At 36.2% G+C, this 15,517-nt stretch overlaps 1 protein-coding gene across 1 annotated transcript in view; it reads right to left on the reverse strand.

Moving 5' to 3' along the window:
- Positions 1-12,204, reverse strand: part of LOC145981223 (cation-dependent mannose-6-phosphate receptor-like) — a 32,809-nt gene extending 20,605 nt beyond the window's left edge. The window contains exons 1-2 of the mRNA XM_083114368.1: positions 11,907-12,204; positions 7,998-8,155 (exon numbers count right to left, since the gene is read on the reverse strand). Of these exons, the coding sequence (XP_082970494.1) occupies positions 7,998-8,155; positions 11,907-12,073 (325 nt within the window). The 5' untranslated portion in view covers positions 12,074-12,204. The remainder of the gene's footprint in view (positions 1-7,997; positions 8,156-11,906) is intronic.
- Positions 12,205-15,517: the final 3,313 nt, after the last annotated feature.

A 15,517-nucleotide genomic window follows, 5' to 3' on the forward strand; every position in this document is an offset into this window, starting at 1 on the left:
CCATCGAAGTTCATTCTCTATGTATGTATGTATGTATGTGTGTGTATCAATCCTTTTCTGAAAAATATCCGGTTTCCTTGCATCATTTATTCATAAACTCCTCATTTGCGAAGAATGGACAAATTATCCAGGCATTCTCCAGAATCTAACGTTTACACTGATAGATGATACATATCAGTATTTTTGTTTCCTAACTTCTGTGACTGTAACAAAAGATAATCAGTTTCAATTTCCAATGCGTTTACAAAATTAAACCCAATTTTCTTATGTTATTACTTAATTAACCCCTAATCTGTAAGTAATTATTAATATACTGTATATAGTATATATGTATGGGAGAGAGGGCCAAGGCCCTTCGAGGGCTGTTAAGCCATGGGTTATTTTATATATATATACAGGGCTCGAAAAATCCCTGTCGCCATGGCGACTAAAAAATTCAGCCTGGCGACTGTGATATTTTGCTGTAGTATTGTCGTTTTCTTTAAGTTTGCATGTACGAAATTTTAAAGATTCCAAGTTCAAATTGCAGTACAGCGTAAGTTAGCAATTTTTTATCAACGTATTTAGCAAATGATTTTTTTATCAACGTTGTGAACATTCCATAGAATCAGTAACAATTTCTTACTCTTTGTCCTCCAACCCCCCCCCCCCCCCCATTTCCAGCTTTCTCACACGATTTAGCGATGTTTTGAATACGGTGATGTTCAGCTTCTTATAGATTGATCGATTTTTGATTGACTTTCTTTATTTTACTTCGCCTTTTGTGCCACTTTTAGCTAATTTGCGAAGATGGGGATAAGTGATATGATGAAATTGATGAATGAACACACACAAACATCCACACCTAGGCCGAAATTCGAACCCGTAACCCCTTGCTTCGTATCGCGATGTGCTAACCACTCCGCCACGGGGGCCGGCTCAGCTTCTTGTAGTATGCACAATTGCTAGTAGGTGGTTTCTTGGCGCCTGCTTTTCAAAGCTGGCGCCTAGCTCTGAAGAAGATTTTTCGAACACTGAATATATATATTCACTGATACTTTATTTTCTAACTGTTGTCACTGTAACAAAAGTTACCTCTTTCTGATACATTTTCAAGGACAAAGGCAAGAAGTAAGCGGGGTGAAAGTTTGTTGGGGAACTAACATCCGGGACATTGGTTGCTACTGTAGGAATGTCAACATTTATACAGTAATTTGAAAATCATTTGTTTCCAAGAGTAAAAAGAGAGGGCGTCGTGCTAGTATAAGATGTTAGTAACGTCATGGGACTTACAGGTACGAATTCCCCTACATGTTTCGAACCTTCTGTATCTTTATTTACAAACCCAGGCCAGTACTTCAATTTTTTATACTTGGTTGGAGTCCCGCTTGGTTTTTAAAGTTTTGCTATTTACCTTTGGGTTTTTTTGCCACTTTTTACTAATGTCGACGATGAAGATGAGTGATGATGATTCGCCGGCGGATTTTTGCATATTTTTTTCCTTGAGGAAAATCCACATGCTGTCAACGAATTAATTCATTTGACTCGATTTAAAACACTTGGTGCATATTTGGGTTTGATGTTCATATTAATTGCATATATTAGAAGACTTGGCAGTTTCGTACCAGGTGTACATTTATTTCTACATCGTCGGAATGGGTACTGCTAATAAAATATAACCATACCACATGATATAGTGTGAATTTCTCCCCATGTTGCAAGTGTAAGCGATTTCTAGTTCATTAGCAATACACTATGTTTGAAAATCATGATGAATAAATGTTTATAGAATCCCCTTCATTCCTTATGGAGAAAAAAACGCAACAACTTCACTTTACATCACATGACGGAAATATTCAATGTGATCAGTTCATATGCCGGCCTCCGTGGCGGAGTGGTTAGCACGTCGTGCAGGGTTCATCCCGGGTTCGAATCCCGGTGAGGGCATGTTCTGGGTATATGGTTATATACAGAAGAGGCGATTGGGTGCCAAAACTAGGAGGCAAAGGCAGCGGCGGCGCCTGGATTTATCATCTAGGGGTGTTGAGGGGGTGCGTAAAGAAATTTAGGGAGTGCGATCAGGCCAGTACCAGGATGTTTTTGAGGCGGGCCAAGTCCGAAACCTTGGTTATATATGTATATAAATTGTCATGAAATATAACATAACCCACAGCTCTACAGCACCTTGAAGGGCCTTGGCTTACCTACCGACTGCTGGTCTCCCTCCCACACTGTTCCTCCGTCACCTGTTTATAGCGTGGAGGTCTCAGACCAGTATTGGGGTGACGGGTGATCAGCCCGACGAACCCCCAGCCGTTGTTGTAGGTCTTCTCGACCGGGTTACGCTGACTCACTCGGAGCTTCCCAATTTCCTCACGATGGTGGGTTGCCACCGACCCTATACGTAGGCCGAATAAATTCCGACCAGAGCCGGATTCGAACCTACGCCGTCCCGCAGCGAACGATCTCAAGACGAGTGAACGCCTTAACCCGCTCGACTACGGAGGAGGACTGTCATGAAATATATGTCAATTATTAAATAATTAATATCATTAATTAATTCATTTATTTATATATATTTATATTTATAAACATATATAAACAAAATTACTTTGGTACATTTATAAACTAGCAAATTAATTCCTTTAACGACTGGTTCAAAATGTCAAGAAATTAGAAGATAGGTGAAATGTTTCACTTATTAAAAACATTTCACCTATCTTCTAATTTCTTGACATTTTGAAGCAGTCAAAGGAATTAATTTGCTACTTTATAAATGTACCAAGGTAATTTTGTATTGCTTTTTATTAAAATGATAATTAAATTTTCATACATTTATTGTGTTATGCTTCTATAATGGTGTAAATCTATTAATGGTCTCTCGAAAGGAAATATTTCCTTATCAGAGTTGTAGCTAGAGATTTCAGTGTCCAGGACGAGAATGATTTTCGCATCCCTGCACCAAATTTGCACCCTCCCCTACCTAGACGTAGCTGGCATACTTAGACATTGTAGAAATTTTATGCACCTACTCTTTTCCGTTGAATTCGATGAAAAGAAAACATAGCATTCAAGAAATGTGACTAATAGAAGAACAGTCTTCATTGAAGCAGTGTGTGTTATTGTTCACATCTGCAACATCGATTGCGAATTAAAAATAACTAGGTGGATGTACAAAAAATGAGAAACTTTAAAGACATTAGTTTCCTATTAAATTAACCTGTAATGCCATGTTTTATTCCCGACGAAGGGAGGTGAGAAATGTACGAGAAATAACAGGTCGGTCTAATTTCTATGATCCAGGGGCCTAGGGTGACAATGACAACAACCTTCGCAGCTATAGCTCCATTTCTTACTAGTCCAATTTGATATAATTTTAAAGTCTTATCAATGACTGTAGAAGTACTTTTTTACCTAATGCTGTTACCAGCCCTAAAAAAAGAGGGAGAGAGAGCAAGAGATGTATGCAACATTCACACACAGGCTGACATCATTCTTTGTCATTCCTTCTTTGTATGTATTCGTACCTTGAATGTATCCACCAAAACTATGGAATTATCCTAATAATGAAGAACATGTCTGAATGTGAATTAACCACAAAAAGAGAGCATTTTCTGAAGACTGCAGTTCGAAAAAAGTCAAAAGAGGGAGCAAATATGGTGAACTGTCCCGACCAAATTGGAACATTTACTAGCTTCGCAGAAATTGTTATAAAACTAAAATTACTAAGAAACTAAAATTACTAAATATAGTAGACTGCAGACTTCTGCATCTCTTTAGAGACAACCTATTCATTTATACAAGAAGAAAATCTAAATTATTGCAAAATCTTAAAAAAAATTATCCATGTTATTTTTGTAGGTTTGCATCAAAATATTTCATGGTGATGGGGGTGAGCGGCTGCCACTTCAGGACCAAACGCACAGTGGACAGGAACTTCGACTTCGTTAAAATCCAATCTGCCACACCATCTCCAATCCAACAATTAACTGTAAAATTTCTTCGTGAATATTGGGCTTCTAATTGTCTCTGAACTTATTGGAAGACAAGGATTATATTGGGATCATATGGTTTGGAAGAACAGGAAGAACGTATTTAGGGGGGGGGGGGTCTGGACGCCCTGAGAGCCTTACCAAGTACTAAAATGAAGTAATGAAAATATTAGCATTTGTCGATGGTTATTAATTTCCTCTGAATTTTTTAGAAGGCAAGGATTATATTGGGATCATACGGCTTTGAATGACACTACAAAGAGGATTTATGTGCACTACTACTCAAAATAATTTATGCAAAAAATATATATCAGAAACTCACTTTTCTCCAACTACATGTAACATCATTTTTGTTATTCGGTAAATATTCAATTATTTATCTATTTGACATAATTTCATTGCCAGGTCACTTGTTTTTATGTAAATTATTTCGTTTTAACTACAGATAAGCTACGTAATGAATATGCGCTGTTATATCTCTATTCTTATAGTCATTTTACCTAATCGTGTAATAATAATATAATATTAATTTATATATTGTAATTAGTATTAATTTAATTTTATATAATAATTTAAACATTACTGTTATTAAATATTATTATTCCTGAAAAACTTCGTTCGGACCCCCCCGAAACATATTTCTAGATACGTGGCTGATATATATATACAGGGTGGGCCAAAAGTCGCAATACATAGGACAAATAAATATGTTGTGATAAGAAACAACGTATTCATATAATATCCTCTACGTGGTTACCATTGGTTTGCAATACGTTTCTTCCACTCTTGATGAACACGCATTAGAAAGAACACTTTAAAAAATAAATAAATAGAAAAACTTAAAAACAAAATGTCATTTTCCTATGTATTGCGACTTTTGTTCCACCCTGCGTGTGTGGGTGTGTATGTCTGTATATATAATATTTATGCATATATATATATAGTGGTTGTACACACGCACACACATCTCTCTCTCTGTGTGTGTGTGTGTGTGTGTGTGTATTCTTCGCATTTGGCTGTTTTTTACTTTTCGGACGCTCTTTATAGCTCACATTTTTAGATTGCGATTTTCAAATCAGCACTGTTGGAGAAGGACAGGAAACTTATAATTCGGTAGAAAACGATAGTTTACCGGTTGACTGAAGGGCAGGTTTTGGCGACTAGTCGATCGAGACTGAGATGGCTGTTTGATATTCGATACCTGACTTTCAAGACTAGTCGGTATGGTATCTGACTGCCACGCGAGATACCCGGATTCGATTAAGGTTGGAATTTTTCCGGCCTTGTCCCCACTTAAAACGGCTCCGGTTTTCACCCAGCCTCAAATCAGTGGTTACCTGGAGGAAACCGTGGGAGGTGAAGGCAGTCGGAGAGTGGTGCTGATAACATCACCTCCAAAGCGGTCGAGATCGAGAATATGTGGGGCCCTATACCCCACATCCACTAAATGTGCCTCCTCTGCACGGTCCTACATGCACGGGGAACTTTGCCTTGACTTCCAAAAGACGAGACCAACGTTGAGACGTGCTTCTCTAAAGACTGAAATCACCGAGACCTACTGTTCGACACTCTCGTCTCCTTGGATAGCTGGTCAATCAGAATGTGTGGCCTTCGAGAAATTAACCTAAACCAAAGTCGCGCTAGACCTCAGAACTCGAAGGGATTGGTACAAGTTTGTTACATCTCAATATTCAAAATTGTAATGACAGGGCCGAGAACAAGACAAACTTTGTAAAATCGAGACGAGACAGAGACCTACTGTTCGATAATGTCCCCCCGTTGGAGACTTTGGTAAACTGTAATGTAGGCTATGGTGTTTGAAAAATACCCAAAAACATAAATACATTATTATTTAATTTATCACATAAAAATGGGAGTAAAGTTAATTCATTTCATTCCTCTGACGACCTAGGGCGCCCGAAGAATTTTTGTCTGCAGGAAGGTGAGGCATGTCTTCATCTTTAGTCATTAGGAAAATATATATTACCTATATTAATATTATTATTATTATTAGGGCTGAGCTGATAGCGATGCCGATGTATCGGTATCGGCCGATACCAGTGATATCGGTATCAGAAAGTATCGGTTGGAATTCTTCCACCGATATCAGCCGACACTTTCCCGGCATTTTGGTCCTTCACGAGCTCCGCAAAAATGCCGCGCAACCCTTTCGTAGAGTCTAATTATCCTGGAAATTATGCAAAAGTCAAACTTTCTTTTCACCAATTTTTGCACCAATTTTGCAAGACAAACTATATTTATTTATGACATAATATATATTTTAATATTCTGATGCAATTCTTGAATATTATAAAGCAAATTTCTTGGTAAATCGATACATATAATTGGAGAAGAATATTTACACACCAATATTGATCAATATTTTGAACAAATTTTAATTATTGCAATTTTCAAGTATCGGTATCGGTGAGAGTATCGGTATCGGTGAGAGTATCGGTATCGGTATCGGTTCAAAGTGGTATCGGCTCAGCCATAATTATTTTACAGATCATAAAATTCTAATTGAATTCATAATACTTTGGCATTGTTGACAAGTTCATATTTGAATCCACTATCATTATAAAATAATCGAGAAAATAAAAACATATAGAGATCACTTTCTCTGCTCTCCTTCATGGTATCCCTGATGCATGATTTTACGCGCCGAAAGATTCTGCAGAAAAAAAAAAGTAATTGAAAATACCGTCGCGTGTATTGTCAATGTCAGTTTCCGACTTCCGTAAATGATTTCTGCACTTTCTAGATCCCGAAAACGAAAGTCTAGAAATGTCAATACAAATTCAAAATTTAAATTTCATGAACTTGTTCCAGATATCTCAGGGGGAGAAGTTCTCTCCAATCTGGTGGCTTCTTTCCAGACGTCACAGCTTTAAAACTCTCATATTGCAAGAAAGTTGACCGAGGTCTTGTTTGGGTGTCCCTCGCTCCCATCAACAGTCATAAATTATATTGCCGCTAAGTGGACGAGGGAGGCAGCTGTGGACTTGCCTGCTCTTCGAACGACCCGCCTCTTGTGCAGTGTTCCCTTCCGCAGTGTTTCCAACGAGTGTAAACCTCGGCGAGTTTTTAATTGTCCCCCATCGCCTTAAAGCTGAGTCTTGTCTAACAAGAAAACTCCATTGTCCTTAACCCCCCAGCTCTGGCACCCAATATTTTGATACAACAAAATATCAAAGCTACCAGTTTTAAAAATACAGCTGGGTAAAATGAACCAAATATGTACATAGGCGGCTTTGCCATAAAGACAGCACACTTGTTCCATGCTGAATTTCTCTCCTGAAAAGAGTTTGGGAACAACTGGAGTAGTGTAACATGTAAGTTTTCACATGTTCCAAGCTTTATATGTGTTCAGTATCATCGTGGCCCCCTAAACCCTTATTTGGAGTAAGGTCAAAACGATTAAGGAAGTGGCGATTGTTTACTTCCTAGCCACAACAAGAAGCATCCCCAAATATGGGACTTCCTGAGACTGACATGAGGCAACAAAAATAACCTTGTAGAAGGCCAACACTTGCAAAAAGACAGGAAGTGTGAAGTTGACCAGCAGATTTGAAGTACAGCTGGAGGTGCTGTCCAGTCTCTGACCCAGGATGGCTATCCACCCAGCAAAGTCCAGGCTCTTAGAAGACGGACAAGGATCTACGCTTACAACTCATTAAGTATCACTAATCTACCGTTCTCTCCAATCAGCTCTCTTACCTCTCACACTAGGACCAGGAATATCTTCATATATCAACAACTACTATCCTTATAATAAATCTTGTTATTGTTAATTATTACTTATGTGTCTACAGGTTCTACCACTTAGTATTAAGGCTATACGTAATTAATCAGTTGTATTCTTTTATAGCTCAAACCTCAGCCATCTAAATTACGTTCTCTAATGGTAGATACGGGGTCACTCGAACCATACCATTACAGTAGTTAATACTCAGAACATGGGTGTTGAGTGATACTTCCATGGAAATATTACAGCCATATCACACTTTATACAAAAATGCATACCTGCTCCATCAATATGACCAACAATATCAGTTTCATTTCTACGTCCAATCACTGTGGTGGTTTGATTTTTGAATTTCTCGACAGCACTTGCAAAATCTGGAGCTACATCTATGCAGAATCCAACCGTATAAGTACTGGTCTTTGTATCCACCTGAAAGCTAAGAAAACATTCAAAAGTTATTTCTGAAGGAAGGTTGTTACCCTTGATCGTCTGTACCCCCTTCGAGAAAGTGAAATATTTAGCATGCTTTACAAAGATTTTGTTGTTCACAAACATTTTCATCTATTTTTAGCTTGCGGAAAGTGTTATTGTGAAGTAAAGCAAGTCTGTTACCTTACTGTGAAGCAAAACAGCCCGAAGGCTTCACACAAGTGAACATAGCACCCAACACAACATTCTACAACAGCAGCTATAAATATAGGATTGTTAGGTTTCGGACTGATAGTTGTTTTCGACGTGTTCTTTCGCTATTTGAGTGTGCATACAAATGGCTTTTACTAATAAAAAGTGGCGAAAGTACTACGAAATGGCAGGTCTTAACTTACGTGGGCCATACTTTGGGATCAAATATCTCCGTTATTTGTGCTTTCAGCATGCGGGAACGAATTTTATATTGCGTAAAACATCGAAATCTGTCCATTAAAAAAAATTCCACATAATTATCGAGGGAGTACAGTGGCCTCGGTAAGTTCATATACTGAATACTATAATTTAAACTGTAACTGCAGGTATCACATGTAGCTGTGACAGAAATTAGCAATGCTAAAGTAAATGTATATGAGTGTATGCCTGTCTTCTTTGAAATATGTCCATACAGTGTAGATTATATTTTGAATTGTGCTTTATTTCCTTTTTAATTTGTACTGCTCTCGGGTAAGTTCTCTTTGTTTTATCAACTTTTGATGCATCCTTACCTGATGCAAAACAAAAAATATGTGTAAAATTTGAAGTTATAATATTCTGTATGTTATCACTTCCTGCTACATCAAACATCAAAGTATTTATTGTTAAACTAATGTAAATAACAAGGGGGAACAAATGTTTTCCAATTTAATACAGCTTCTGAAAAATTAGTTTTACATTAATTAGTGGTCACATGGAAAACATACTCGTTACAGGTTGCATGGATCAGTATTGTGATCCATCGGATATTATAGTTGTCAAAATTTATGTGGTTCAATAGCAAGAATGTCCGGTAACAGTTCCGATTGTTTTATGATTTTTTTTTACAAATTCTCCTAGCAGAAAGACTAATTATTGTAGAATTTTGGAAATCATTGTCAAACGAAATTTGAACCCTCCTTAAAGTTTGGATTAAAAAAAAAGTTATTTCTGTTGAAAAAACAACTTAAAAATTAGCTCACACAAGCATGTGCACTTCTCATGGACAAGGTATTCTATGTTGACAATCAACAGTAAAGTATCGTCGACTAGTGGGAATCAATGGCGTCGCCAGAAATTTTTCTTGGGGTGGGCTCAAGGGTGGATAAAATATCTTTAGGTGGGCTCTGGTTCGGTGGCCATTTTTCAAGGTGGAGTGGCATTTCATGAGTCCTCCCCCCCCCCCCACAACCAAAGTTGTGCTGTACTGAGCATTCTTGTTCATGGCTCAAATTCATACTTATAATGCAATTACTACAAATATTGGTACCAGTTAGATATAGTGAAAACACATTTAACTCATTTATTTCCGAATTATTTACATTTGTACTTACCTTATATGCATAGCGGAACATTTTTCAACTTGGGATTATGTTCTTTTCACTGAAAAAGCATAATTTTTCACATTACAAGTATTTATTGGTCGTTGCTATATGGTGGGTAAATCTTGACTCACGTCGTCTATCGTCAGCTGATATGCAGTGTTTCCAAACTTATGAACCGAAAAATGCCGCACAAACTATTCACAAAAGGTTTTTAAGTGAAAATTGATCCACAAACCATTCACGGAAGGTTAGGTTAGGTTCAGTTAGGTTAGGCAAACAGAAAATTAAATTGAAAAAAAAAAAACAACACTCATACGTCATCTGGTAAAACTACCGCATGGTAGCTATACTGACAGGGGGTTACATATTCGAACGCATGGAACATTTGATTCACGTAGTCGACGGTAATGGTGGCATGAGCTATCGTGCAACGGAGATACATTAATGGCGAAAATGACATTATTTAGAGGCCAAATAAGTTGCACGAATGTAAAAAACACTATTCCCAGCTTCCAAAGTCCACAGGAACTCAATTTAAGTACTTTCCTGTCATTTCTCCTATAAATTTGAAGATATGTGTTCTCACCATATCTAACTGTTACCCAAATATTTTGCATTCAATTTTTATTAGTGTTAAAAATTCAGCATATAAATTTTCTGTATTTTGCATTTTATTATATTATAAAAATAAGACAAATGAAAGCTTGCACACGTAATAATGGAAAAATTATATTCAACTGATGACATTAAAAAAAAAGAAAGATTTCATTACCAAAACTCGTTTAGTCACTGGAATACTAAAAAGAACTCTGGAATAACCATTTTGAACAAATTTATTCAATAAATTTTCCTATTTTTGTAGGTTTACTCATTACTTATACACGTGTTAAAAGTTTAATTTTATAATTTTTGTGCACGTTAATGAGAGGAAACCAACCAAATGGAGAATCTAGAAAAGTTCTTCACTTCAGAAATGAAACTAAGTTATCTTAGTCAATTGTTAACCAATTGTTAAAGGCCATTTTGTGTGCTTTATACTATAATATATATCATGTATTCATTCTATTTGGGTGGGCTAGAGGCCACCCAGTGGCGACACCCCTGGTGGGAATGAATGTAAATCGGAATTTTAGTAGAATGCATTTAGGGACTTTATTTTAATTCTAAAATAACCTTATCTGCTTAACCTAACCACGAAAGCATATATTGAACAAAATCTTAAGTAATCGCTAAAACTCCGTAGTGTTTATTTACCGACATGGCCCAAGTTCCTTTTGTTTTATTGCGATTTCATCATGCTACGAATGCAATTTTTACATGGTTCGATTTCGATGTACGTCGGAATTTTAGTGATTACTTAAGGTTTTGTTCAATATATCCTTTCATGGTTAGGTTAGGTCTGGTTCCCTTAGCATTAACATAAGGTCCCTAAATGCATTCTACTAAGTTTCCGATTTATTTCTATTCATTCCCATGCTTCTATGATATTTACTGTTGCTTGAGAATATATTGTCCATGAGAAGTGCGTAAGGTAATTTCCAAGTTGTTTTTTTCAACATAAATAACTTTTTTCGAGTCGAAACAGTGCTCATTACTTAAGGGAAGGTTCAAATTTCGTGTGACAATGATTTTCAAAATTCTACGATAATTAGTCTCTGTGCTAGGAGAAATCATAAAACAATCGGAACCGTTACCAACTTGGGCCCACTATTTTGCTCCACTTTAATGTGAGCTCTATAACAAGCGTAACCTTGATATTTTCAAATTACGGCTGAAGTTCTTGGTTTTTTCCAGAAAGATATACCGCTTCCCATGGACAAGGTATTTTCCGTTGACAAGCGACAGTAAATATCGTAGACTAGTGGGAATGACTGTAGAAGTAAATCGGAACCTTAGTAGAATGTATTTAGGGACTTTTTTTAAATGCTAAGAGCACAAAAACAAAAACTTCAGTAATTGCCAAAACTACGCAGTATGTGTTAACAGACGTAAATCGAAATCGAATCATCTAAAAATTGCATTCGCAGCATGATGAAATCGGTAAGGAAGGTTGAAATTTCGTGTGACAATAATTGCTAAAATTCTTCCATAATTAGTCTTCCTGCTAGGAGAATTTGAAAAAAAATATCATTGGAACAGTTAGGTACCCAAAATACATTTTCTTTAAATTTTTTAACCTAGCAATTTCCACATAAATTTTACCTCTTTCCAAGCAGGCTTCCAAGTTGTTTCAATAGTGACTCCTTTTCTACATCAAATTGTAATGATTTGTTATAAAACAAACATTCTGCACTTTTGTCGGCAATCACACAGCCTAGTTCAATGCAAGTCAACGCTAATAAGGTCCAAACAATTTGTAATACACTCATCCCGATAGGTTTCTTTACTGGAGCATGATTTTTAGCACTTTAGCATGATAAATTGTAATCACTCCTATTTACTCACTGCTTCAGTCGATTTCACGAAATTTGCGGTTGTTGGTACCATAGACATACTACTACAAGATGTTACAGCTGCGGGTTAAAAATGGTTGACAGTATGGCGGCACTCGAAGGTCGTTTCCTCGCGACCACCGACGGCAGCACCGTCGGGGAAAAAACAGAAGACGAACGCTATGCGCAAGGACCCGCGGATTGCTCGAAACGACAAAACACTATCGTGTTCCGTACCATTCGCGTTCCGATACTTTCTAACCGCGTCCAGCCAATTTGCGCGTATAATAAATTATACGCGCAAATTGACTAAACGTAGTTAGAAGTGGCGGAAATTAATTATATGCAATGCTTTCGTTTAATTACAAACTTTTCGCATTAAAATTGATTTCTATCAAACAAAAATAAAAGTATACGAAAATTATATGGAAAACGTAGTATTACCAAAACTTCCTGAAATTGCATTATTACTTTGAGCGGAAATATATAATATCCTATAAAAGCATTTTTTTAAAAAAAATCTACATCATACGAAAATGACAGTCTTAAAATAGGTAACTTTTTTTCTTGGGTGGAGAAATGGAATGAAATAAGTATACAAGAATTCAGAATGATTTATGTCATGTTAATCCATATTTGCAAAAAAAATATGTTCCTGATTGATCCTTCGGCTATACAGGATTGTATTGCAAGATTTTACACAGATGAATAAAAAATATTTTCTTTGCCACACATTAAAACGGAAAAAAATGACTGCGTACAGCAACTACGCTCCATTCGATAATAAAAATTCCAATACTGTCAGGGATCAGATCCAGTGGCGTGACCAAGGGGGGGGGGTTGGTGGGGGTTAAAAAAACCCCTTTGGCCCAGTATTCCTAAAAAAAAGAACATCAAATGCAGGAAAAAATGGCAAAATGAGTGCTGACTACTAAAAAATGTATACCTAACCCCCTCCTTTCGGAAATCCTGGGCACGCCACTGATCAGATCACATACCTTAAGGCACTTATTAGAAATAGGTTAGTCTGTACAGAAAAAATATAATAATTACTAAGAGAATGCTCGGAAGTTTTCTAAAAAATCAAATAAATAAGAAGTACCAGGTTGAATGCTACGAAAAGGTTCAGCCTTTAACACAAATTTACTGTCATAACACTGACCATTAAGTTGAAGTGAAATTTCATATCTTATTGTATCAAGTGCAGCAGCACCTACTATACATATATGCTTTTTATACTGACAGAAAAGTATGAATTTTGGAAAATTGATTGTTTTTCCTTGAAGACTTCTTTCAGCATTTAAAGCAATTGAAAGAATTAAAACCCCTAATATTGAAAATTAATATTTCTATTTTAATAATACACAGAAAATGTTAAAAATAATATCTACAATATCTCTTACATAAAACAGCTTATTTAAAAACCAAATACTCATCATTAACTAAATAGCTGAACATGAATGAAGAAATGTTGATTTATTTCCCTCGCCACGATGAACTTTGTGCCAGCTGATACAAGACTTAAACAGAGAAGTGCCATATTTATTTCACTTCCCACGTCCAAGTCCCATACCGGACTTTGCATTTGTATCTCTTCTATCTTGATGCGTGCATGAAACATGCACACAGGTGGATAATTCCTAGAAATTAAATAAATGCTCTATTATGTATAAAAAAAATACTACTCCTTTCATTCCAAATATGTACAGTGGGATTAATATTCTTGCATTTTCATGTTCAAATACTATTTAAAAAAATATGTACTAGGAACTGCCCAATAGGTAACATAGTTTCCCTGGTGACACTAACATTTCAGTAGCCAACATGCTAGAGTGCTCACCACATAAATGAGAGTACACTTTGCAAAAATAAAGTCGACCGAAGCTATGGCAAACAAAAATGATGTACTTAATGTACTCACTTTAAGAAATGCAAGTCTTCATTATCAACTTTGGTTGCTTTATCCTAAGGACATACGAGCACCATTACAAAAATGAAAAATTCATATTGGACCATGCTACTCTATACCTCCTTTCTGTAGTTATTACGCATAGTTTTATAACATGATCAACTAGTATATAATGAAGTACAGCATAAACAGTGTGCAGCATAGACTACTTACTTTCATACTTCTCACTGGACTTGATTAACCTGTTATATCAGTAACTACTGTACTTTGTGTATCATGATACATGCATGTTACTCAATACAAAAATGATCATCTTGAAATAGATAAATTGTGGAAATGATCATACTTTGAAGCGTGGTTTTTTTTTCACAGAAAGGTTTCTCCGAACTGCAAAGTTATTCTCACAGTTGTTTGCAATACTGAAACCACCTTATCATTCTCTTGTATAGCTTCTAAAAAAAAAAAAATCACACAATGGGAACCATGATTTTCAGTAATTATTCTGAAAATAAAAAAAAATGTGCAACTACATTCATGAAGTGTTGAGACTAGCAGAACAAGTTATTTTCACCAGTTTTTTTTATTATTAAGTACAAATGCTATTACATTTCACACATTGTCATTTTTTGCAAGTTAAATCACTCAACTAACCATATTAGAGCTTAACACAAATTAAAAATGATGATTATTATTACCACTTTTTAGAGAGAGCAGTCATACCACATGGGTACTAATCTGATATTCCCCGCACAGATTTCTTCATTTTTACAGAAGAAACTACTTACGGTAATAAGTTCCTGTAGCATTGTCTAACATCTGGAAGGTATTTTGTGTGAAGTGGGAATGTTTCATAGCGCAAATTCAACCATTAACGCATAGCCCCACGAACCATTTCTGGTAAGATTAGGTTAGGTTGGGTCACGTATAGGTTACAATAGTTAAAAATTTGTTTAGAAAAAATATGCGTAGCCCCACACACCATTCTCGCATAGCCCCACGAACCATTGACATATAGCCTCACAAACCATTTGCAGAAACGTACCTTCTTCAGTTACAACAACATTTTTTTTTTAAAAAAAATGCAATTACTTTGATCAAAAAAACGTGAATATACGTTAAAGAATGTTCCGCGAAGCAGATAGGTAAGTACAAATGTCAAAAATTGACAAAACTAAGAAGTCATAGGTGTCCGGGGAATATCAGATTTTTACCAAAAAAATGCAATTACTTTGATCAAAAAACGTGAATACACGTTAAAGAATGCTCCGTGAAGCAGATAGGTAAGTACAAATGTCAAAAATTGACAAAACGAAGAAGTTATAGGTGTCCGGGGAATATCAAATTTTTACCATCACATGGTACAGATGATTATTTTTTGAGACATAGAACCTAACAAGCAATGCAAAACAAAATCTTACAAGAGAACGTGAATGTTTATACAATAATTCCCACATTGTGAGGAATCATGAATT

Source organism: Lepisma saccharinum, chromosome 29, assembly GCF_977018435.1.
Source record: "Lepisma saccharinum chromosome 29, izLepSacc3.1, whole genome shotgun sequence".
NCBI lineage: Eukaryota > Metazoa > Arthropoda > Insecta > Zygentoma > Lepismatidae > Lepisma > Lepisma saccharinum.